The sequence below is a fragment of the Artibeus jamaicensis genome, unplaced genomic scaffold (assembly GCF_021234435.1).
Source record: "Artibeus jamaicensis isolate MK-2021 breed Jamaican fruit bat unplaced genomic scaffold, CSHL_Jam_final contig_402, whole genome shotgun sequence".
Lineage (NCBI taxonomy): Eukaryota > Metazoa > Chordata > Mammalia > Chiroptera > Phyllostomidae > Artibeus > Artibeus jamaicensis.
Genome location: NW_026521818.1, coordinates 12,020,097 through 12,045,482, shown reverse-complemented (window position 1 = coordinate 12,045,482; position 25,386 = coordinate 12,020,097). Strand labels below are relative to the sequence as shown.

General features: G+C 35.0%; 1 protein-coding gene across 7 annotated transcripts in view; it reads right to left on the bottom strand.

The window, feature by feature from the left end:
* The window catches only part of DMXL1 (Dmx like 1), a 168,612-nt gene that overhangs the window by 101,798 nt on the left and 41,428 nt on the right, over positions 1-25,386 (bottom strand). For all 7 annotated transcript variants that reach the window (XM_053665319.1, XM_053665318.1, XM_053665316.1 and 4 more), the window contains exons 5-15: positions 23,816-23,948; positions 19,697-19,763; positions 17,031-17,209; positions 13,158-13,347; positions 11,794-11,962; positions 8,756-8,968; positions 6,108-6,361; positions 5,324-6,002; positions 5,117-5,238; positions 2,570-2,659; positions 2,387-2,489 (exon numbers count right to left, since the gene is read on the bottom strand). In XM_053665319.1, the coding sequence (XP_053521294.1) occupies positions 2,387-2,489; positions 2,570-2,659; positions 5,117-5,238; positions 5,324-6,002; positions 6,108-6,361; positions 8,756-8,968; positions 11,794-11,962; positions 13,158-13,347; positions 17,031-17,209; positions 19,697-19,763; positions 23,816-23,948 (2,199 nt within the window). The remainder of the gene's footprint in view (positions 1-2,386; positions 2,490-2,569; positions 2,660-5,116; positions 5,239-5,323; positions 6,003-6,107; positions 6,362-8,755; positions 8,969-11,793; positions 11,963-13,157; positions 13,348-17,030; positions 17,210-19,696; positions 19,764-23,815; positions 23,949-25,386) is intronic.

Sequence of the window (25,386 nt, the reverse complement as noted above, 5' to 3'; positions counted from 1 at the left end):
ATTATCCAGGTTGTTAGGAAGGACCCCACCCATCAAGGAGCACTCATGCATTAATGATTAAAAAAAAACATTTATATTATGCTTTTAAAAAATAATTGATAAACCTCCTTCAATTTCTTCAAAATCCCTGACTAAGAATATAAAAAGTGGTGGAGGTAAATGCAGACAACTGTTCTTGCACAACAATAACAAAACAAAAAAGACACTGGTATTGGACTTCTGGCCAAAATAGAAATGTAGGTAGACATGCTTCACCTTCTCGCATAACCATAACAAGGATCACAACTAATCTCAAAACAGAATACAACCAGAACTGTCAGAAAACTGAACTGTATGGAAGTCTGACCACCAAGGACAAATAAGAAATATTCATCCAGATGGGTAGGAGGGGTGGAGATGGGGAGTCGAGCAGAGAGGACATAGTATGGCAGTGGTGGTGAGGCAGTGGCAGTCGGTGAAAAAGATGGTCTCACACTAACCTCTGGTGGATAAAAACTAGAAGGGACATTTGGGGAGTGAGCCATCCCAGCCCCAAGACTTACCTCACAGCTCAGAGTTCCAGGGCTGGGAAAATAAAGCCTCATAACTTCTGGCTGTAAAAACCAGTGAAGGTTGGGGCAGTGGAAGAAACTGCTAATCTCTCACGAAAGTCCATGGAAAGGGCCCATAGGGTCCTAGAACTTACACAAATGCACCTACCCTGGGATTCAGCACCAGGAAAGCAGCTAGACAGGCATCAGTTGCTTATACAAAGTGGGAGGAGTGACTGGAAATGGGATGAGAGCCAAGCAAGTGGCACTGTTCCCTTTCAGATCCCTTCCCCACATACAGTGCCACAAAGTGGCAAAGCAGGTTACCTCATCCTGGCGAATACCTAAGGTTCAACCCCTCACAATGAAATAGGTATGCCAAGACCAAGTAAAACAACCTCTACCCAATACACAGATACAAACAGAGGGAAGCTGCCAAATTAAGGAGACAAAGATATATGGCCCAAATGAAAGAACAGATTGAAACTCAAGGAAAAGAGAAATGGAAAGGTAAGTGAAATGGAAATAACCAACCTATCAGATGCACAGTTCAAAACACTGGTGACAAGGATGCTCAGAGAACTCAGTGAGTACTGCAAATGCATAAGGGAAGAAATGAAAGATACACTAAGTGAAATAAAGAAAAATCCATAATGAAACCAACAGTGAAGGAAAAGAAGCTGGGGTTCAAATCAACAATTTAGAACATAAGGGGGACATAAACAGTCAACCAGTACAGAATGAAAAAACAAGAATTCCAAAAAACAAGGAGAAAATAAGAAGACTCTGGGACATCTCCATAAGTGCCAACATCCGAATCATAGGTATGCCAGAAGGAAAAGAGGCCGAGCAAGAAATTGAAAATTTATTTGAAAAAATAATGAAAGAAAACTTTCCTAATTTGGTGGAGGAACTAGACATACAAGTCTAAGAAACAGAGAATCCCAAACAAGTTGGACCCAAAAAGGGCAATGCCAAGACACGTCACAATTAAAATGCCAAAGGTTACAGATACAGAGAGAATCTTAAAAGCAACAAGGGAAAAGAAGAGAGTTAATTACCTACAAAGGAGCTCCTATAAGACTATTAGATGATTTCTCAAAAGAAACTTTGCAGGCCAGAAGGGATTGGCAAGCAGTATTCAAAGCGATGAAAAGCAGAGACCTATAATCTACATTACTCTATCCAGCAAAGCTATAATTTAGAATGGAAGGACAGATAAAGTGCTTCCCGTACAAGGTAAAGCTAAAAGAGTTCATCATCACCAAGCCTTATTATATGGAATGTCATAGGGACTTACTTAAGACAAAGAAGACCACAACTATGAATAGTAAAATGACAACAAACTCACAACTATCAACAACTGCATCTAAAAAACAAAAACTAAGCAAACAACTAGAACAGGAACAGAATCATAGAAATGAAGATCACATGGAGGATTATCAGCACAGCAGGGAAGGGGGAGAATTGGGGAAAAGGTACAGGGATTAAGAAGCATAGTTGGTAGGTACATAACAGACAGGGGGATGTTAAGAATAGTAAAGGAAATGGAGAAGCCAAAGAATTTATATGCACGACCCATGGACGTAAACTAAGTGGGGTGGATGATGGAAGGAAGAAGGGTTCTGGGTGGAGGGTGGTAAAAAGAAAAAAACTGGGACAACTGTAATAACATAATTAATAAAACATACTTAGAAAAAGAAGATACTGGTACTTATGATAAATAATGCCACAAACCTACATAGAAAAATTTTAACTTCAAATAGATGATATGAAACATTATATCAATTTATTTTTATTAACTGCCTAACACATCATACAGATTACTTCTCATTACATACAAAATTCATCTTTACCTTCATCAGATAATATTCTGTCTTTTGTTATACTTTTCTTCTTAAGGTTATTTAAAATGAAGTCTTCTTGAAAAACATGAAGCAGCTGGGTTTTTCGGCCTTGCTGAATGTAAATAAAAAGCAACATAAGTTTATATAAATGTTATTTACCTAATACTAAGAGGCCAGAAAAATAATACTTACAAGTTTTGTAATGGGATCTAATGCGATAATACATCCTGGCCTGGCTGTTGACTGTTGACTTACGATGTTAAACACTTCACCAACATATTTCTGTTTTTAAAAAAATGGATAGCTCTTTTATTAAACAATTAAATAGAATAATAACAACAATGTGAAATCCAGGAATAATAAATCAGTAAGTATGTTTGATTGTGGCTAAATAAGTTCTCAAATCTCTTTTATATAATCATTCTAGGACTTTACCTTACTAAGGAATTACATAGTAATGAGTAAGAACTACAGTTCAGTTGGTGCACAGAAAAACAAAAGAAATTCTTGGTAATTTTAAGAGGGAAAATGTATTTTATATCCATGAATGTGAAAGACTGACTTCAGTCTCATGGAACTGTTCTAAGAATCAACAGTTTTCAACATTAATTTTCAGGTGAGAAGGATGGAACTATTCTAAGAATCAATACTTTTTCAACATTAATTTTCGGGTGAGAAGGATTTCAAGTTGACAACCTGTTTATGTACGTATGCTGATTTCTTGAGCCACTTAGGTCCTGACTGCTGTAGTCAAGGTTATATTGTTAAAGTCAATCTTCATCATACTTGGTTTACCACCAACATTTAATCCTGGTGATCAATCCCTCTCCCTTGAAATAACTTTCTCCACTTGCCTTCCATTGTACACCACACTCATCCCACTTTTAACAATGGAATGTCCCTGGGTTCAATCCTTCTGTCACTCTAATTTCCAACTATATTCTCTCCCTCAGTGATGTCATCTAGCTCCACAAATTCAAATTTAAATTCTAACAACTACTTTTATCTTCAGACTAGCCTCTGCCTAAATTCCAGAGAGTAGCCTACTGGATCTCTTAGATGTCAAAAAGGTATCTTCAAATTAAGAGGTCTAAAGCCAAGCTCTTGAATATAACCCGCTACATAAAATCTACTTCTTACACATGCTTCTCATTTCACCTTGAAGCAATTCTATTTTTCCTAGGGCTCGGCCACAAAGCTTGGGGGTCATCTTCTCTTTCTCACACAAACCCCATATCCAGTTTAACACTAACTATTCAATGTTCAAAACACATCCAGATTGTACAAATTCTTATTGTCTTTATCACTACCATTTGTCACCAACTAAGCCCCTTTGACTCTCTCTGGGATTACTGTAATAGCTTCCCCAATGTGTCTGATTTCACTTCTTCCTTGTCTCATCTATATAGCAATCAGAGTAATCCTTTTAAAACCTAAGTGAGATCATAATATCACCCTGACATTTTCTTCAGTGGGTTCTATATTATTCAGAGTAAAAGCCAAAGTTCACCATTACCGATGAGGCCTTATATGGTATGGCCAGGCTAACTTTCTAACTCACCCCGGACTACTCTCCTGCCACTTTACTAATTCTGCTCCAACCACAATGGTTTCCTTGCTGCTCCTTTACATACCAAACATGTTATGGGCTCAGGATTTTTGCCCTGCCTCTTCTCCCAAAATACTCTCTTAACATTCACATCGCTAGCTCCGTCATCTTCTTCAGGTCTATACTCAAGTGGTACCTTTTTCATGAGGCTTTCCCTGACCAGCACCTTACTCGGCATTCCCTACTACTTTAGTGACACTGTTGCTCTCCATCATATTTATTAATATATTTTTACCTTTTCCCTCTATATCCCTTCACTAGAATATAAGGTCTGATTTTTGTCTGTTTTGGTCATATCGATATTTCCAGCACTTAAAACAATTCTCAAAAATAGAAAAGACCCTCAATAAATATATTATTTCTACTAAAATGCTACATATGTGGTTTGAAAAAACTATTCTATAAAACCATGCATTAAACATTTTTTAAAACTTAGAAATAAAACAGGATTGCAGGATACCACTGACACCCATGGAATTTTGTAAGCAGGGCATTAACAAAAACATTAACTGATAGCTGAGGAGACAGACACCTTGAATCTCCTAAACAGAAAGCTCGGTATAGCTGAAGGTTAACACAGGGAATATTTTAAAATACCAAAACCAAAAATATGAAAATGTTTCAAATACTGTTGAAACAATACAGATGGTGGATTGCTATTAGCTGGGCACAGGAAGAAGTACTGCCTGTCACAAGACAAAAATTTTGCAATAGTGTTGAAAGGACTCCTGCTTGTAATACAACAAAGCTGACAGCTTTTTTCTTTCTTGGTTAAGATTAAAAATTCCACTACTGTTATTCCATCTCATTTTACCTAAAAAACAAAAAAACTGCAAAAGGACCGACATATATTCCACAATATACTGTCATTAGTCCTCATTTATCTCTGAGCAAAAATTATTACAGAAAGACGTATTGTAAGACACAAGACTTTACTTCTGAATAAATAAAAGAAACGGCTTCTTTTTAAAGGAATTTAGCATCACTGTAATGGTACAATGCAGTTATGAAAAAAATAACTAACAACATACATTATAAATTATATGTCACAATTTTAGAATGTGCCCAATAAGTATAAATTAAGTACCTAAAAATCATATAATATGCTTACATTAAAACCATTTACTTACAGAAATTTCAGGATTGGAAAGCTCACTTAGAAGTTTCTTGGCATCAATAACTGCTTCATATAATCTCAGATATTGTCCATCACTTGCTACAAAGCATGCACTAGGAGAGTTGCAGTATGCACCTACGAAGTATTTACAAACATTTAAATCCTTACGCAAAAATATCAGAAAAACCTAAAATTATTAAATAAAAATCAGAATGCTTACCTAGACAGTAACTGGGTATAAGAGTAGGTAGCCATGCCACATTGGAAAATGCAGAAACATGAAGAGAATTAATCCGGGCAAGCTCAGAAACACCTCCAGAAAAAGACAATGGCCCAACTGGATCAACCCTCCAAAGAATTAGTTCACTATAAACTGATTTGGGATCCTGAAATGCCGTGTCAACGGTGTTCTTATTCTGTTGTGCCAAATCTTCAGTATTTAAAGCATCATAAGGTTGTTTTTGGTTATCAACCTCTGGTGTTCTTAATGCATTATGGTGTGATGTTGTCAACAATAATGGTAATACTGAATGGCAAGCTAAATCATTAAGATGAAAGCGATGACCACAGTATCTGGATTTGTGCGAAATACTGAGAACTGTGGAAAAAGCAGATTCCTCGGCAAAACTAACTAGCCACTGATTCAGAGAGCCATCGGCGTGCTTTGAAATCATCATAACATTAGGGGTAAAAATACTTAATTTTAAGCTACTAGTTGATTTACTGTGACCAGCAGAGATAAGCATTGATGTGGAACGTGTGAGGGTAGAAGGCTTTTGTTTCCCTTGCTGAATGGCCAAGTCAACATTCTTGGTACAGGCGTACATCACTATGCTTTTACAGAGAGAGTTCGCATCACCTGTGGGGAAAGCTACAGGAATTCTGGAAACAAAGGACACCTAGAATTAAGAAAGTGAGCATTAGAATGCATGAACTTATATAAAGATGTATTACAAAACTGTACCCACATTTAACAAGAAGTAGCTCTCCAGAGGATCAAGTACCTGTACTTGTCGAAACATACCAGGCTGGTATTCATCCAGCCAATCCACATGCCAAACCAGCAAAGAGCCATCCATGGGATGAATACTGAATAGCATGTCTGCATTTTTACTCCATTCAGAGAGAAGTACTTCAATCTGATGATCAATGGCAGCTGATGGTAATGGTACAAAACTTGAGTTTGGTACCATTTTATCACCACCCAATTCCTTCTTTTCATGATTTATTTTCAGATCATCAACACCATCATCCGTTTCTATAAGTAAAAGGGTTCATGAACCAAGTAAATATAATCAAGCTATTACCATAAATTAAGAAATATCTTTAAAGATGCATTCAAGATGAAAAACATAATAGTTTTCATAAACAAGAAATGGGCTCTCCTTTAAAAATAACTCTGCTCCAAGAATATACAGCCACTGGAGTTAACACAGTAAAGAGAAGGCCTAGAGGACTGAGTCAGTGGATTACAGGTAGAGGGCTATTACTAGACTGGAAAATAGGTAAACTGATTTCTGAACCCAGTACCACAATTAACTACTCAAAAGTGAGACATACTGCTTCTCTGAATCTTAGTTTTGCTCATGGTAAAAAGAAGGAGTTGAAAGTGAGGCTATTATTCTAGGCTGAATTTTTTAAATATATTATTGAAATGTAACTTTTTTCATAATATCTGATTTATTAAAACCTGAGTCTGCTATATTAGCTAATCTCTAGCTGTTATGTACTTATCACTGATATGACATTTTAAAGAAATCATTTAAAGGAATACATTTATAACAGCCCAATTTCCAGGTTTTCTCCAACACACAGGTGATCACAAATAAACTGGTACCACTCTGGCAAGATGGCTCAGTTGGTTGGAGCATCGTCCCATGTACCAAAAGGTTGTGAGTTCAATTCCTGGTCAGGGCACACATCTAGGCTGTGGGTTTGATCCCTGGTCAGAGCAGGTATGGGAGGCAACCAATCAATATTTTTCTCTTTCCCTTCCTCTCTTTCTAAAATCAGTGAATATATCCTCAGCTGAGTATTAAAAAAAAAAAGTAAATAAAAGTGAAATAAACTGGCATAACAACTTAATATAGGCAAATATATATATTCTAACCATTATTTCAAAAACCTTTGCCCCATTCCTGTTTAGGAATAGAGAGACTTTCTTAAAAGAGACTCAAAGAAATGTTAAGACTGTTGACCAGATTTTAAAAATTGGTCAAGACATACAAATCATTAAGAACAAGAAAAACAATTCAATAGAAAATCAGGCAAAGGGCACAAAAAGGCAAACCACAGAAGGGTTAAAATAATTCTGTTCAATATGGTTCAAGAAAATGCTAAGTAAAACAAGATGCCATTCTCCCCATATTTATTGGCAAGAGTAATAGAATGAAAATATCCTGTGGTGGCAAGGCTGTGAAAAAAATAATAAATCGGTAAAACATTTCTGGAGGTCAATTTGGCAGAAGTTACCATGCCGTACACTTGAAAGTACTACAAAAATAATATTTAAAAAGTTAAATTCAAAAATTGGCAGATGTTAATACAATCTTAAAAGTTTACACTCTGGCAATTCCATGTCTAAGAATCTATGTGACGGAAAATTTCACACAAAGATGAAGAGATATGTCACTGTACCATTATCAGTATAGTGAAAAACAACTTAAATCACTTTAAATGTCCATCAATAAAGGAAATGCTAAAGTTTTCTCTTGACATGGAATACTGAGAAACTTAAAAAAATGATAATGAAAAGTTCCCATACTGAATTTAAAAAGCAAGTTACAAAACACAATTTTTGTTTAAAACTGAACTCCCCAGTTAAAGAAAAAACTGCCTATATTAATATGTTATAGGAAGATAGAAAAACATAAATGTAGAAGGACACTTACTTAAATATATGGAAATTTTATACCTATCTGTATCATTTGATTCTTCTTCCTAATGAGCATGTCCAATCTTATAATCTTATAATTAAAAGAAAACTTTTAAAAAATAAAAACACTTATGAACCATGAACTGTAGCAGAGATGGCTAGCTGGCCATCACAAATTTGTGCTTCCTAGTCCTTAACACAGAATGGCTAGCTATCCAGTCAAGGACTACAAGGATCCTGTGACTAGTACTTCATAATGAAAGGAGAAAGTGATATGTGCCAACTCTAAGTAAAGTTAAGAAATAGTTGTATCTTCTCCTCTTCCTCCCTTCTTACCTAACGCTAAATGCAGAAGAGTTTAAGGCCCTACTATAATGCTTTTCCAACTTTAATATACATACAAATCAGCTAGGGGTTTCATTAAACTACAGATTCTTGTTAAGGAGTTTTGGGCAAAACCTGAATCGTGCATTTCTAACAAGCTCCCAGGTAATGTCAATGCTGCTAGTTTGCAGATATTCCTTTAAGTGGCAAGGCCCTAGGGACTGACCAAAGAAGCCCAAGGATGAAGAATCCTGAGTCCCCAAATCACCATGTGGAAGAAAGCTACCTGGAATAGAAACACCTACAATAAATTATTCAATGAACTAGTTCAAACTAGTATTATGCCACTGTAATTTTGAAGTTTATTTCTGACAGTTACCAGTGTTAACCTAATACAAAATTCTTTGCTATTTTTATCAAATTTGGTATTTTGTACCCTTCTTAAAGCTTTACCTTCATCAGATTTTACATCTGTCTGATGAGAGTCTTCTACACTGGCCTCAGAAGATGGTTGTTCCAGACTTTTTCTAAGTTGCTGTAAAAAGACTTCCATGGACAAAGTAAAATGTAACTCTTTATTGTTTAGCCAGTGTACCACAAAAGGTCCACTCTTCTCTTCATTTTCACTTAGACTTAGAGATGTAATAGAAGGAAGAAGTGGAATGTCTGTTAAGAACAACAACAATAAAAAAACACAGTTAAAATTTCTATCATTCTAGCATATAAAACACCCAGGTCTCATATTTTTATTACACTGTGACACATATCTTTAAACCTCTGTAATATATTTTACTTAACCTATCAATAAGACTCCCAACATAATGTTTGCCAACAATTATTATTAATGATAATGGACATAAACGGTAAATTTAACATACCTATAAAGGAATTAAAATGATATATTCTAGGTCATATAGCCTAATTTATTTTATATACATTTTCTTTAATTCTAAAAAATATTCTCATAAGAAACATCTATAATTTGTAGACATCTTAATAGGAAAATCTTTTTAATTTATACACACACTTTGATATGAAACCTATGCTATTTTAATCTGGCCTACCATTCAAATGTCACCAGTATGATGACAAAGAACTACTGGCTTATCTGACTAGCAACAACTTTCTTTCTTATTTTATTAAGTCTATTGACTGGCCTACAAACTTTTTTAATGACCTACCCATCTAATTCTAAGACACTGTTTATTTATTAGCATCAAGATTCAAGTTGGAAAGTAAAATTGAGGTTCCCTTCTTATATTCAAGAAAGGCATTCAAGACAAACCAACTCAGCTTTAAAAAATGTTCCTTGGTATTACTTTTGATATAATTGCTAAATTAAGCATACTGAAGTGTAAATTCAAAGTATGTCATGACAAACAATTTCTAACTAATAAAGGTCAAGAAAAATGTATGTATCATATTAGATCACATCTAAATTTAGCTCATGCTGGTATCTGCTGAATAATAAAGGCTGCAATGGATTGAAGGAATGTAAACTGATTCTATGCTTCGTGAGAGCAAGGATCACACCTGTTTTGATCACCCCTGTATCTGTAGTTCCTACCACTGTCTTTGATTCCCATACTGGCACAGACTAAACACTGAATAAAAGCCTTGAGGGACTGAATTGCCAATCCCACTGTTCCTAGGTGATACGCACCAATGCCAGGGATTAAGAGAGTGCCCCCAAGAATCCTATTGGCTAGGACTTTCTGATTTTTGATTTACGATCAACAATGCCTCTAGTGGATCACAGTCCTAGTTGTTAAGTACACAAGAAAGAGGAGCTAATGCTGGCTTTTGGCAGAAGCATTCCAGGGGGGAAAAAGGAAGAAAAGAAAAACGTCTCACATTTCTTCTGTCTCCTGACCTTACTTAAAGAATTTGATTACAGTCATTTTTTTAACGAGAAATCTTCATGGAAAGGATATAAGAACTGGAACCAGGAGAATATCTCTTAGAGCTCTTCTTCTGTTTCTATTTTTATAAATGGGGCAAATAAGTGAAGCCAAATCTGAGAGCTGGTCCTCAAATAAGAAATACAGCATCCAGAGGGGTCATTCCAATAGATCCAATTTTGGGAAAGGAATTTTCCATAGGGTCTATTTTAACTACTAGTGATATTATTTTGCTTTGATTTGTTCTATACATAGGAATTTTCCTTAGGGACCTACGACCTATGAACAGTTTTTAGGAAGGTGGTCAAGCAGATGCTACATTGAAACTAAGGGTTTCCTTTTTTGTCATCCCTTAGCCTTTTCCATTAAAGTGAGAATATTCTAGATTTCTATATTCTCAGAATATTGTCTTTTACTCAGCAGAGACTGAAAGTTATTCTACTGGTCTTAGAATTGCCTCTGGGTATTATAACCTCTGTCAATGTACATATTTTAATAAAGGTAATGGCATTTTCTAAGCCTATGTGATTTTTAATACAAATAATCAATATTCTCCCCTTCACATTTTCTTGGCTCATGGATACTTTTAGAGCTGGGACTGTTGCCTACCAAATAAAAGCTGAGAGAACCATCAAATACTCTTCATTCCTACCACAAGTATCTCTACTCTTTAACTTACCAGAGCACTACTCACTTTTATTAGAGTAACTAATGGACCATATTTATCGCTGTATTTCTTTGAAGAATGCAATATAGCAAAATCCAATGTGCTATATGAAAATAGGTGATGCTAAACTTATACTTCAGAATATCCCCAAATACATAAAAACTCATCAATAGTGCTTATCTTCTAGGGAGAAGGACTAGGGTAGGATACAGGTGAAAAACGGCTTTTACATTTCACTTTCTGTACAGATGGCATTACTCATATGCAAATACTGTTTTTCATTTTCTTCCCCAGTAATAGTATAAGGTTTTACTTTAAATGCCCCAACTATGATCAGCTGGGGTTTCACCCACTCTTTTTTCTTAATCTTTATTACAGTTTTTTCCATTACCAGTTAGTCTGCTTATATCCCCTCCCCGCAAGCAGTCACCATTTACTAAAATGATGAGCAGTTCAATTCTTCCACCCAGATAGTCTAGATCTGTCAATTTAACAGACATATTTGACTACAGAAATAGGTTTCTTAATTCTTCTAGTTACAACTTCCAAATATTTCTGCTCTACTTCTGAAATGTCTCCAAAAATCAAGTACTAATACACTAGTTTTAACTTAACAACTCTACAATAGTGAAGAAGCACTACTCTGTGATGTTAACCTGTGTTAAGTATTAGCTCAAATCTCCACTTTAGAATAAACTAATACAGAATCTAAATGGCTTTTTAAGATCTTAAATCATAAATCAAATCATAGCTTTAAGGAGCAAACAAATAAACAAAAACTTCCTTTGTGTAATCACTGAGTTGACTATCATGAAAAATTAACTAAAAAAGTCATCTATACGTTTATAACTAAAAGTATAACTTATTTGTTATAAAATCAATGTACTCAATTCAAAAACATGTTCTGAACAGTGCTTTATTACCTGTGGCTGGGTTGATGCTGGCTGCAATATGAAAGTGGCAGAGTGCATTGGCATGCAGTGGAGTGTTTCTGTGGACCTCATGAGGGTCCTGCTGATGGGGCAGGTATCCAGTATGCGCTACAAGTGCAAGAGATCTCCTTCGGCCTCTACGGAAATGTCTCAGATTTACCTGTGTGAAAGAATCAAGAAAGTAAAACTAATGCCTATGTTGTCATAAAGATATAAGTATAGGTTAAACAGTGATTGTTAGACATTACAGATATACTATTTCAGATGAGTTTGTATGTACAAATATTTTTCATCAGTTTTGTATAGCAAATTTGAAAGTTGAAGAAGCTTGGAACTTAAACTGCCTAACTCTTAACTATCACCCAATATACTGCAATTTGTATTTGATTTATTTTCCGGTAATTAATTTCCTGAACATAAAGGCAAAGTTTATAATACCGTGTTTGTGGACAATGATGTGTCTCTGTATGTATGCTGTTTTCTTTGTATCCAAAGCTTACCTCCTATGACCACAAAGCACTGCATAATATTACCATAATAAATTAGGGTAGTATTTCATAATTTACAAAGCATTTTCATAGATCACCTCATTTGACCCATAAATCAGACATTACAAATACTGTTATTTTCATCTTTCAAAAGATAAAATAGTTTATATAGAACCCATGGTCTAAAAGTAGACAAGAATCATCAGATTCTAGTTATTAAGTCTCCATGCATTATATATTTAATAATATTCTGAACCATTACAATACTGTACTAATTTGAAAAACAGGCATTCTTAATCAAAGTGTTCATAGATAAATCAATTTAGATTATTTCCTCTTTTCAATAGTAAGAAAAATAATAAAAAGAATCTGCATTACTAGTCCATGTTCAATTAATACAAACATCAAAAACTGAATTTACTTTCAACACTACTTAGTAAAATAAATACTCCAAGTTCAAAGGGGCTCTAAAGATAACCATAGAATAGAATCTGACAAACTAATCATTAAGACAGGACAAAACATCCCAAGCCCTAAAAAAAAAATAACTAATTTTTACAGTCACACCTTTGCTTTCTCAGATTTTAATTTACTTTGTTATTCTAGCTAAGCGAAGGGTAAGCACACTTTTGTTATCATTAGGTGAGCTAAAATTAACTTAATAAGTAGTTTTTTGCTCTAGACAAAATTCTAAAGAACACTTTTTAAATAAAATAAAACTAAAATTTGTCTGAGCTTTTGTAAGACGCATATATTTTTATAACTATCCATGTGACTTTTAATATTAATTAGAATAAGCGTTACAAAAAAGCAACATACAACAGGTTGTAAAACTCGTAGGAAATAACGTCTAACAAAGACACTCACATCTAAAGTGCTTTGAACTCGTTCTTTACTGGAAGCATTTCTCTCGAAATTATTAGTTAAATTAATCGGTTCGGTCCAATGGTTGCTGTCACCTCCATACAGGAAACAATCATTTGGTAAAAATGTCTCTACCCAAAGGCGACACACATTATCTTTGCAGTAAGTCAACAGTACATTACATACAGAAGCCCTAAGAAATAAAAGGATTTTAGAGGCAATAATATAAACTTCACACAGTATCACATTATACAATGTTTCTATAGTGTACACAACTAAGGTACCAATGAAGAAAATGTCAACATACATTTAGGCAATGTATTTAGTCAAAACCATTACAATTGGGTGGGTATCTTATTTCATTGCATCAAATGCTTGCTAACCTATTTCTTTTCTGCCTAGAATTCAGTAGTTCTTCTTTCAATAATCTAAGATTCTTCTTATCACTAAACAATAAAGACTAAAATCATGATATAATCGCTCAGTTAATAAGCAAAAGAAAACCACATCTGTTAAAAAGGTCTGACTTATTCAGTGGATGGTTATTTGAATTATTTCATAATGCTTAATTTTTACTTCCTGTACAGGCACATGCACACTGGTCACTACCAGGCCTCACTAATTAGTATTTCTATCCTCTACTTGCCTAACACATACATATGCCAAAAGCAGTGAAGTATAAGAATAGAAAATTCATAATAAAATAAGTACAGCCACCTTCTTTCTTAGTCACTCTTGATTTTCAGTGGATTTACTTTATTGCAATCCACAAAATAAAAGCAAAATCAATTGCACATATATTAGTAAACTCCATAAGCATCAAGAGTTCAAAGGCTGAAACTCTATCAACAAAGACTACCTCTTATTCGGACACTCAGCAAATTTATAAAAAAGGGAAAGAAAGTCACAATATCCTGTAGTAGACACTTAGTCAAACATATTTGACTAAAAATGAATGGTCAGCAGAAGGCTTCCATCAGTAACTCAGTAAGTTAAAGTTCTTTTAAAAGAAATAAAAATATTCGGTAGCAGTTACTTTGTTACACACAGCTACCTGATTAAAAAAGCATGTGAACAAAGGGGAAGAATGGAGAATGGCATGTTCTTGTCTTGGTTCCTCTTCCCTTCAGCTTTTCCTCTTCTACTGTCTCACCTCCCTCCCTCTTCCTTCCCTTCTTTCTCTGTCTATTCCTCTTGATCCCCTTGCTACCCATTGAGAGAGAAAATTGAGAACTTCTCTCTCTCAATTCTCAGCTTTTTCTCCTGTCCAAGCTACCCTCCCTTACCACCTCTCTTCTTCTGTACCTTCACCTCTCACCCCTTCCTAAAGTGCCTCCTTTCCTTTCCACACTCTGTTTCTCCTTTCCCCATCCTCAGGCCTCTCTTTCCTCCTTCAGGTTTTCTCCCTTTTTTTCTCTAGTCTTCTATGCCCTTCTCCTATTCCCCCCTTCCCTCTCTATTTCTCTCTAGAACATTCACACACACAGGCAGTGGTAATGAGATTAAATGTAAGCAAACAGAAACACAAGAAAATACCCGTACATCAAAAGGAAATATAGAAATTTCAACCTTAACAGTTCTAATTAGTAACTGACAGAATGGAAAGGCTTACCAAGGAATAACAAGGTAGGAGACTAAAAGGATGAACAGACAGCAAGCAATCAGAAGAGGCATAAGAATTTAGGCAAGGACAATGAAATAAGCAAGAAAGGTACACAACGCAGAAGCATGGAGAACAATTTGACCCTGAAAGGTGGGTGGTCCCTGGTGACTTTCTTCAGGATACTAGGCCTTTATAAGGGCAGTCAATGTAAACAGCTGGCAGGTAACATATAAGCAGAATATGTAAGAAGTACTTTGATCTGTTTCAGTCACTTCTCTGGCAATATCTTTCTTCCTCACTTCTTCATCAGAGTGTTACTCTTTCTTCAATGGTATATCATACTCAGGTATAGGCAATACAGAAAAAAAAGGAAAAAAAAGTATCACCTCAGAAGACAACCATGTGAAGGGTAAGTGTCTGTAACACCCATCCTATTTTGATGTAACAACAACAGATTAAAGACAGTTTGAAACTAATTATCCAAAACTAACTTTTGAAGGTTTGTGGAAAATATAACCAAATCTCCCAACCTGTCCTACATTCATCAATTTTAATTAGTAAAGAAGTATATGTTTATTACAAATACTTCCCCATTATTCTCTCTCAAGCCAGCAGAGTCCATTGTATAATGCATTCCCATTTTGGATGAGGATCTTAATTTTACGGGAAAAACAAACCACCTGTATTACCCCATGATACAAAAAGAGTAATGGTCTTTGATGGGATCTCTCTCATTTTCATGAGAAAGGGTCAGCTTTCCCACTATACACCTGCAGGAAGTAGGCAGTTGGTAAAACAAAAGTGAAAACTGAGAGCGCAGGGAGATTAGCTAGTTCTCAAATCATACAGATCCAAAAGTAAAGTTCTGGAGACCTCTAAAAGATGCTGCAACTAACAGAAACTCTAGTTCTATTTCCCTACGATGCAAAATTTAGTTGGTAAGAGATCAAATGAACACAGGCAGTATAAACAAACAAACAAACAAACAAACAAAAAACTGGTATGCCTCATTGATGTTATTAGGCATTTGTAATGGTCCGGTTTAAGACATCTGCCTATGATCATTTTTAACAACACTGAGTGAACATGGTCAGGAGCAGATGATACGTCTATCCTCTCTTAAAAGATACAATACTTCATAAGCCTCTTTTTTAAAAGTATGTACTAATCTATCGATAAATAAAAACACTTGGAGGTACCAGAAGAAATCAGCCTCTGAAAAGATGTAATCTTCAGATACGTCTAAAAGGTTCAGTTTGGGATGGCAGCTATTTTTACTGGGGCCATTTACAACTTTTAAGAGAAGAGTTAACATATGCCACAGCTCATTCTATTCTAAACCCATTTTTATATAAGTAGGCAATGCTCTCAGTGGTACTAGAGCAATAGTTCTCAAAGTGAAGCTAAGCTGAGGTGTTTGTGCTAACAACACTGGTGGTCTACAGCAATTTCCTTAGCCCAAAGACTGATAACATCCTCCTACAAGAGAACTATTACTGTTTCTTGAGTGTCCTGTTCCTATTCTTTCCTATATTGGAGGGCTGGGGTAGGAAGAATAACTACTATACGAGAAAATAACTTAAAAATCTAGGTATAAAAATAAAGGATACATGCTATTATATATTTGTCCAAACCCATAGAGTGCACACCACCAAGAATGAACTATAATGTAAACTATGGACTTTAGGTGGTGCTACTGGGTTGATATAGGTTCATAAATTCTAACTAATGTGGAGGATGCTGACATCAAGGGAGGATATGCAGGTATGGGAGCAAAAGGTATATGAGCAATCTCTATACCGTCCCTTCAATTTTGCTGTGAACCTTAAGATGCTGGGTGTAATTAAAGAAACGTTTGAGGTCTCATGGTATGTCCTTTCAGTAAAGCTATGGGGTTTTTTGTTTGTTTTTTTTAACCAGAGGTGACACACACAGAAAGCACAAGATGAGGGAGTGAAATGCGAAAAAGTCCATGCAAGCAACAACATGGAGAATAATTCAGGCATAAAAGAACTGGATACATAATATACAAAAGAAAAAGATGCACAACTCTGCCACTTAAAATACCAGATATGGAAGTAAAACATTCTTTCATATGGCTCTCCTCTTAAGTGTCAACCACAATTGACCCATGGCCAGAGATTTGCAAGCCAAGGGCCATCTAGCTAATATTACTTGAATCTTCACAGGCAAAAGTCCAATATAAGAAAAGTAGTCAAAATCACAAACATGACATTCTTTTAATACATGGGAAAATTTACTAATCCACTGACCTAGGCATATATTTGCTTGTTTTACGCCAGGAAAATCCATTGACAGCTCGAGGATGGGCCAGATACACAAAAGAAAAGTCAATTTCTCCTTGGGATTGTTTTTCTGAACTTTTATCTGGAGAAATAACAGCTGTCCGCCAGTTTTCTACATTATACCATACCTTTAAAAGACAGTCATCCTAAGATGGGAGAAAAAGCAGAAAAACATCCATATGAAAATTAAAGATTAAGTCAAATAGCAAATGTAAGATTTGTATCCCCAATCACGAAACATAAGGATGGAAGAGGGGTTGGTATGGAGAAACAGAGAAAATCTGTGAATCGAATACTTTTCTATTAGCATTCCTTAATTGTGCTTTGAGAATTAAGGTGTGTGAATATGTGTATTTTGCAAGAGTTGGTTCAAAGAAAGTTCTAATTAGCATATAGTATGGAAAATGGGGTCATTCAGAAAAGACTGAAAGATGAAGTTAAGTGTTCTTTTTCCATTTAGCCAAGTATCAAATAAGAAAGCATTACTATTAGCAGACTTAAAAAGACTGATAACTTCTGAAAACAAAGGACAGTTTTCATGAATTATCACATTAATGTTCAAAGAAAATGCTGACAGTGATAATAAGCACTTAACAACCATTACTATATAAAATAATCTAAGTAAAATCAAAATTGCATCTACTAATTTGGGAAGGGAAGAACAAAGGAGACTAAAATGTGCTGAGTTTTACTCTTAAGCTATACTTGCAGTCCCACTTGTAAAGTCAGTCAGAATAAACAAATCCACTACTCTCCTAAAAAAAAAAAAGCAAAAAAAAACCTCGCTGAGGATTTAGAGTATTTCACATTCTTTTTTTTATTTATTTTTTATTGTTGTTCAAGTACAATTGTCTCCATTTCCCCCACTACTCTCCCTCGCCCCACCCTCAATCCCACCTGATTTCAGCTTTCTCCATGTGTTCTTTTTTTTTAGCATTTTTTATTTAGTTATTGTTCAAGTACAGTTTTCTGTCTTTTACTCCCATCCCAGCCCACCCCACCCTGTGCCCCCCACCTCCCTCCCATTTCCACCCCCCCTTAGTTGTTGTCCATGTGTCCTTTATACTTGTTCCTGTGAATCCTTCCCCTTCTCCCCTGAAATTCTCTCCCCTCTCCCCTCTGGTCCCTGTCAGCCTGTTCGGTACTTCGGTGTCTTTGGTTATATTTTGCTTGCTTGTTTGTTTTGTTATTTAGGTTCCTGTTAAAGGTGAGATCATATGGTATTTGTCTTTCATCACCTGGCTTATTTCACTCAGCATAATGCTTTCCAGTTCCATCCATACTTTTGCAAAGGGTAGTAGCTCCTTCTTTCTTTCTGCTGCATACAATTCCATTGTGTAAATGTACACCATAGTTTTTGGGTCCATTCATTTACTGATGGGCACCTAGGTTGCTTCCAACTCTTGGCTATTGTAAATTGTGCAGCTAGGAACATTGGTGTACATAGGTTCTTTTGGATTGTTGTTTCAGGGTTCTTAGGATATACTCCTAACAGTGGAATTGCTGGGTAAAAAGGCGTATTAGTTTTAAACAAAATGACTTTGCTTTAAACAAAAGCAAAGACAAAAATCACATGATCATATAAATAAATGTGGGAAAAGATTTTGGTAAGCTACAACACCCATTCATGATAAAAACATTCAGCAAAGTGGAAATAGAGGGAACATTCCTCAATATAATAAAGGCCATATATGAGAGACCTACAGTCAACATCATACTCAATATGCAAAGACTCAAATCTTTTCCACTAAGAATAGGAACAAGACAAGGTTGTCCACTTTCACCTCTCCATGTGTTCTTTATATGTGTTCCATGATGACTCTTTCCCTTCTTTCCCCTGTTATCCCCCTCCCCTTGCCTCTCTGGTTACTGGCAGTTTGTCTTTATTTATGCTAAGTGAAATAAGGCAGGCAGTGAAAGACAAATACCGTATGATCGCACCTTTAAGTGGGATCTAATCAACCAAACTAACAAGCAAGCAAAATATAACCAGAGACATTGAAATAAAGAATATCTCACATTCTTAATCTGTAGAAGGTTTTGAGCAAGGAGAATAACTTCAGTTGTGCATTAATTGCTCTGTGTACCAATTATTAAAAAACAAAACAATTTCAAAGAAATACATTGTGTTGAAATCAATGGGTAGTAACAAAATGATTACAAATGTCTTCTGTAAAGTCTGTAAATTCTTTTACCTTAAATATAGCTTAATATATCTGTCAGCTCAAGGATAATATAAATAATAGCAATAGGTTATTGACAATACACTGTATACAAGACACTAACCAGTCACTTTACATACACCATCTAAATTAATACTATGATAAATAATAAGAAATAGATACTATTATCCTAAGTTTATACATGAGAAAAACCAAGGCTCAAAAAGATTAACTACTTACCCAATGTCAAAAAGTTGGTAAGGGGCAGATTATATCAGATTACCTTTAAATCTATGCTGTTTCAACTGTACCATACTGCCTTTTAACACAATATTATGCCAATTTTTGCTATTTAACATTTTAAACAAAAATATATTTTAACTTAAATAAATAAAATAAAGCCTATTAATGTTTTTGAAATTTCAAAACAAATCATAAACACAATTTGGCAATAGTATTTTCATAAATTACCTTCCCAGCAGTGGCGAAAAATTCTCCATCTGGTGAAAATTTCATTAAATGAATTTGAGAAGCAGTTCTGTAAATTAAACAGATGAATAATGTTCAAGGAAAATTAAATAGGGAAAATTCGAAATTGTTCCACTAAACTATATTCAGCAATTTCTTCAAATAATAAAACTTTTTGATAACACAAGTTTCACACTCACTTTTAGGCTCATAATTATGAATTTTAAAATACAAAATTTAAAATATAAAACTTTAAATATAATTTTTTTATGTAAACATATCCATGCATAAAAATCATGCAAGGGACAACTTATCAGTTTTTAAAACTTAAGACAAGAGTCATAGTTCTTATTCCCTCAGAACCTGGAAATCTAATTTCAAGAGCTATAGATAATCTGTATTCCAAAATACACTTGCACGGACAAATCAACATTTTTAAGTGAATTCTATTTTAATGTGGCATTTGACTAATTAAAGATTATGTGTGGTTTAATGACTATCAAGCACTCAGCCTGCCAGCTTCCTCTATATGCTTGGTGAGTACTTGCTTTTCTTTTCCAAGGAGCTTTGGCTCACTTCCCTTCATTGCCTTCCCTTCTGGCTACCCATATATGACGATCTCAAAACACCTCTCACTATCTTTGTTCTCCTTTTCTCACCTAAGTTCAAGCTTAGATGGATTCATCCTAAAATCATCTATGTAAAGCAGGCCAAAGATGAATTCTGTCACAGTTCATTCCAAATACAACCTTTTTCCTGACTTTAAATATAATAAATAGAAATATTATTAGCCCTAGCTGGTGTAGCTCAGTGGATTGAGCGTGGGCCTGTGAACCACACAATCGTGGCTCGATTCCCAGTCAGGGCACATGCCTGGGTTGCAGGCCAATTCCCAGCAGGGGACTCACAAGAGGCAACCATACATTGATATTTCTCTCCTTCTCTCCTTCCCTTCCCCTCTAAAGATAAATAAAATCTAAAAAAAAGAAAATATTAATGCAGATCGCTAAGAAAATGAAATCATATATAGTTCGACTGATACCATGACACAGATTCCCAGGCAAAACCACTCTTGATGTTCTAATACACACAGATATCCAGATGATTCTGTCCACTCCCCATCTCTATCTCCTTCCTAGAGAGAGTATAGGGGAGGAGATGGAAACCAATGTCATATTTACAATTTGCTTTGTAAATTTTTTATTTAAAAATGTTATAGGTAGTTTTGCATACCAGTATGTGTAGATCTGCATTATTTTATTGGCTTATGGCATTCTACTACACATATATGCAATGATTTGAAATAATAACTCATTGCTGTTTTCTCATTTTTCTGCCTTAAAAAATGATGCAATGAATATGCATATGCATTTTCATGCATGCATTGCACGTGCATTTTTATGCATCTGATTAGTTCTAAAAATGTCTGTCCTTAAATGCCTTAAAAATGCTTGGTCCATGATTGTGGCCTTGTTCCCCTACAGTCTTTTCTCAAAAGAGAAGCTAAAATAATTTTAAAAAAGGGAGTAAGATCTCAATACTCTCTCTGCTAAAAATCCTAACAGACTCCCAAATCACTTAGAAGAAAAAGAAAAAGCCTCACAATAACCTATAAACTGAGTCCTGACTTTAATAATTTCCCCTATCACTCCTCACCTTGTTCATTTTACTTCAGCCACAAGCTAAGGTGTCTTAGCACTTACCGTTTCATCTGCCTGCAACATGCTTCTCCCAGAGATAGGCACACATGGTTTTCTGCCTCACTTCCTCCAGGTCTGTCCTCAGTGTTACATCTACTCTTCTTCCCCTTACCCTACTTACTCTTTCTCTATTGCACTTATTGATCTCTACACCTACAAGTGTAGCTAGAGCTTTAAATTTTTGCCTTTATTTAGTTAAGTTATAGAGACCTATTATTAAATATAGTTAATGTAATCTTCAGTTAATCCTAAAATAAAACTTGCAGTTTCTAGTTTCGTGGCTTTTCTTACTTAAAAAACAAATCAGCTCAGATAAATTATTAGTATGTCTAGTCCAAGTTACTACTGTATATTCTGATCTTGATTTAACTTAAAATTCTCCTGCTCTCCTAAATAGATGAAATACATTTCAAATTCACAGTTTAGCCCATAGGAGCTCCTTACGAGATCTGCAGTGAAGGCAATATAACAATTTGCTGCCACCCTCTTCCCTATTTTCTATGAAAGACCAAAACAAAGCTATAGCCCTTTCCAAAGAATTTCTTTACAAAATCCTATCCCCTTCTCATATATTAACCCTTTTTAATACCCATTATCTACCTGAGGGGTATAAAATACATGGAACCAGTTCCTTTGAAATTTCCTTTGTAAATTCTAAATATAGCAGGACTGCAGTCCTCTCACTTTGGTATCTGATATGTATGTTATCATTGCTTCATATAAAACTGGCTCATGAAGAATGGCATTTAACATCCTGTCATACCAGTTTACCAGTTATTGTCTATCTCCCCCATCTGTTTACTGCTATACCCCAAGCACTTTTACCACTGCTTGGAACATGATAAGCACACAAAAATATTTGTTGAATTAATGAATAAAAATTAAAACTGCTGTTAAAGGGTATGAAAAAATTAAGCCTGCCAATTAATACTTCTAAATTGCTCTCTAGAAATAGAATACCAATTGTGTAACTTTATTAACAGTATATAGAAGCAGCTGTTTCTCCAAACACTCACTAGTAATAGATGTTAGGCACCCTATTTCTGGACATTTTACATTTCTTGATTTCAAGTAAGGTCACTCAACTCCTAATGTGTTTATTATTCATATGTACTACCATTTAATTTTTTTCTCTTCATCGTCCATTTTTGTTCACCATTGAGATATTGCTTCTTTTTAAATTAATGTTAATACCTCAGTTTTAAAAAGGCATTAACCCAAAATTGCAAATATTTCCTCTCAAGTTTTTGTTTTAAGTTACCCATTACTTCCTTTCTCTTCCCTTCCTCTGCCTTTCCCTTCCTTTCCTTTCCATGTCTAGTTTTGGTGTCATACTTCAGAAAGTCTTTCCCTGACTCTATAGCAATAGAATATAAATGACAGATGTTATCCATATATGTAATTTAAAATTTCCCAGTAGCCACATTTTAAAAAGTAAAAAGAAACAGGTGAAATTAATTATATTTAAGCTAATATATAAAATATTATCATTTCAACAAATAAACAATAAAAAATATAGGATATTTTACATTCTTTTCTTTGTGCTAAGTGTTTGAAATCTAGTATGTTTTATACTTACAGCGCATCTCAATTTGGACTAGCTGCATATGAAGTGCTCAACAGTGATATGTGGCTAGTTGCTACCATACCGGACGTTGTAGCTCTAAAATCTGAAAATTCACCTGCATTTTCTTCTAATATTTGTTTCACTGTATAGGAACTCATTTTTTCCTTCCATCAACCTTTATTTGGGTGCCAGATATGAAACAGACTTTACTTTCATTTTCTCCCCCAGAGCTAGCAAGTTTGCCCCACTGATGTAAAATGTCATTTTGTATTATCAACTCTCCATGTGTAATTGTTCCGATTCCTGAATCCTAATTGGTCTGTTCTTATATCAAAAATAAACTGCTTGACCAGCTGTAGCTTTAGATTCATTTTCCTATACTAGATGTCTTTGTTCTTTTTTTCTTTCAGAATATTCCCATATTTGACGTGTTAAATGAGGTTTAGAACTATGCTCAAGAGAAGAAATTCCAAAAAGATTTGGACAAAAATTATGTTAATATAGGTTATTTTGAAAAATACCTCTTCACAATAGAAAAGCTCTCATTCAAAAGCATGGAAGGTGTTTCTGTCTCTCTCTCCTTTTGTACAATTTAGCAAGTTCTACTTAATGACCTTCATGTAGGCCTTAAACATTTCTTAGGTTTTTTTCATAGTTGTTTTATTCAACAAGTTTTAAAAAATGAACACAAAGAACATGGAAAATGGCAAATCCTCTGTATATAGGAAAAGGCTTACAAGAGAAATAAAAAAATCAGTACTTTTTATGTTAGTGTGGTTTTATACAAACTAAAATGCATTATAATGAACCACATGGAACAGGTTTATCAATTTAAATCTCTAATTAATTGCTTACTTGCAATGCCAAATGCATCTCCAATCCCCAAAGTTAAGATCTTTTCTATTTGGATTTTCGTCTTCAGTTGGCTTTTCCAAGTTAGCACTGGACCAGAGTTGCAAACAGCTAGAACCAGTTAAAAGACGATTGCCTAAAAATATATATATTATTCACCATTTATTACTTAGGTATTTGATTAGTGAGTTATGCTACATAGTCAATAGTTTCATATAACACTATAAAGATAAAACAATTTCTAAAAAAATCAAGTAACACAAAGATTGGGGAAGGGGAGTAAAGCCGTATTTTAATTTTGTGGAAGCAGCTTGGGAGAAAAGACATCTTACACTCTCTCATTCAATACACATTTAATGAACATCTTTATAATGCCATTGTGCTAGGCATGGAGAATACAATGACAAATATAACTGTCCTTTTTCATAATGAGTTTACATTCCAATAGAGAAACATTATGAACAGATGCATGAAGACATGAAAGTTCAAATTACTCCCAAGAATGGCTTGTAATGTGGGATGAATAAGAAATAAAGTGCATAGAAGACCTGAAAATCTAAATAAGGTTGGGAAAAAATCTGAGGTCAGATTATGAAACATTATTAATGTTCATAAGAACTTTGAAGTTTGCTATAGGTACTTGGGGGTTAAAGGTTTTTAAGTGGGGGGAGACAATTCCATAAGTGGATGTGTGTTTTAGAATAAGAGGTCTCAACTGGGGGGAGGAGTATCAATAGAGAGTCTTCACTAGGCCTGTGAACCTCTGTTCACTGAGATACGCAAAAGCTGTGTACATGGTGTGTGCATTTTTCTAGAGATAATACACAATTTTCACCATACGATGAGTACTTTCAAAGATTCCAGAACTCAAATAAGTATTTTTCCATTCTAGAAAATAACGAACTTCCATTCTGGAAAGTAACTCCACTGAAGGAGAAAATTAGGGAAAATGTAAGACAGAAAAACCTGGTTAACCGACTGTAATAATACTGATGGGAGACCAGGAGGATCTGAGTCAGATATTAAGGTAAGAAGCAAGGATTTGAAAGCCATTTGAAAAACAATCGTTTCAAGGCTTACCAACTAAAAAACAGAAACATAGTAGGTTTCAAGGATAGATTTTTCAACTTTATAACTTGGGTAGAAGATTGTGCTATCATCCAAACAAAGAAGATAAAAGAGGAAATGAGGCCCTGGCTGGTGTAGCTCAGTGGATTGAGCGCGGGCCTGCGAACCGCACAATTGCAGTTCAATTCCCAGCCAGGGCACATGCCTGGGTTGCAGGCCAGTTCCCAGCAGGGGACTCACGAGAGGCAAACATACACTGATATTTCTCCCCTTCTCTCCTTCCCTTCCCCTCTAAAGATAAATAAATAAAATCTTTAAAAAAAAAAAAGAGGAGACTTCCGCCAAGATGGAGGCATAGGTGGATGTGCCGTGCCTTCTCACACAACCAAGATTAGAGAAAACTAAATATTAGCAACAGAAAACACAGCCAGAACATGGAAAATTGAACTTTTCGGAAGTCCGTTAACAACAAATTCTTCAGCCTGACCAGTAAGGGGCGAAACCAG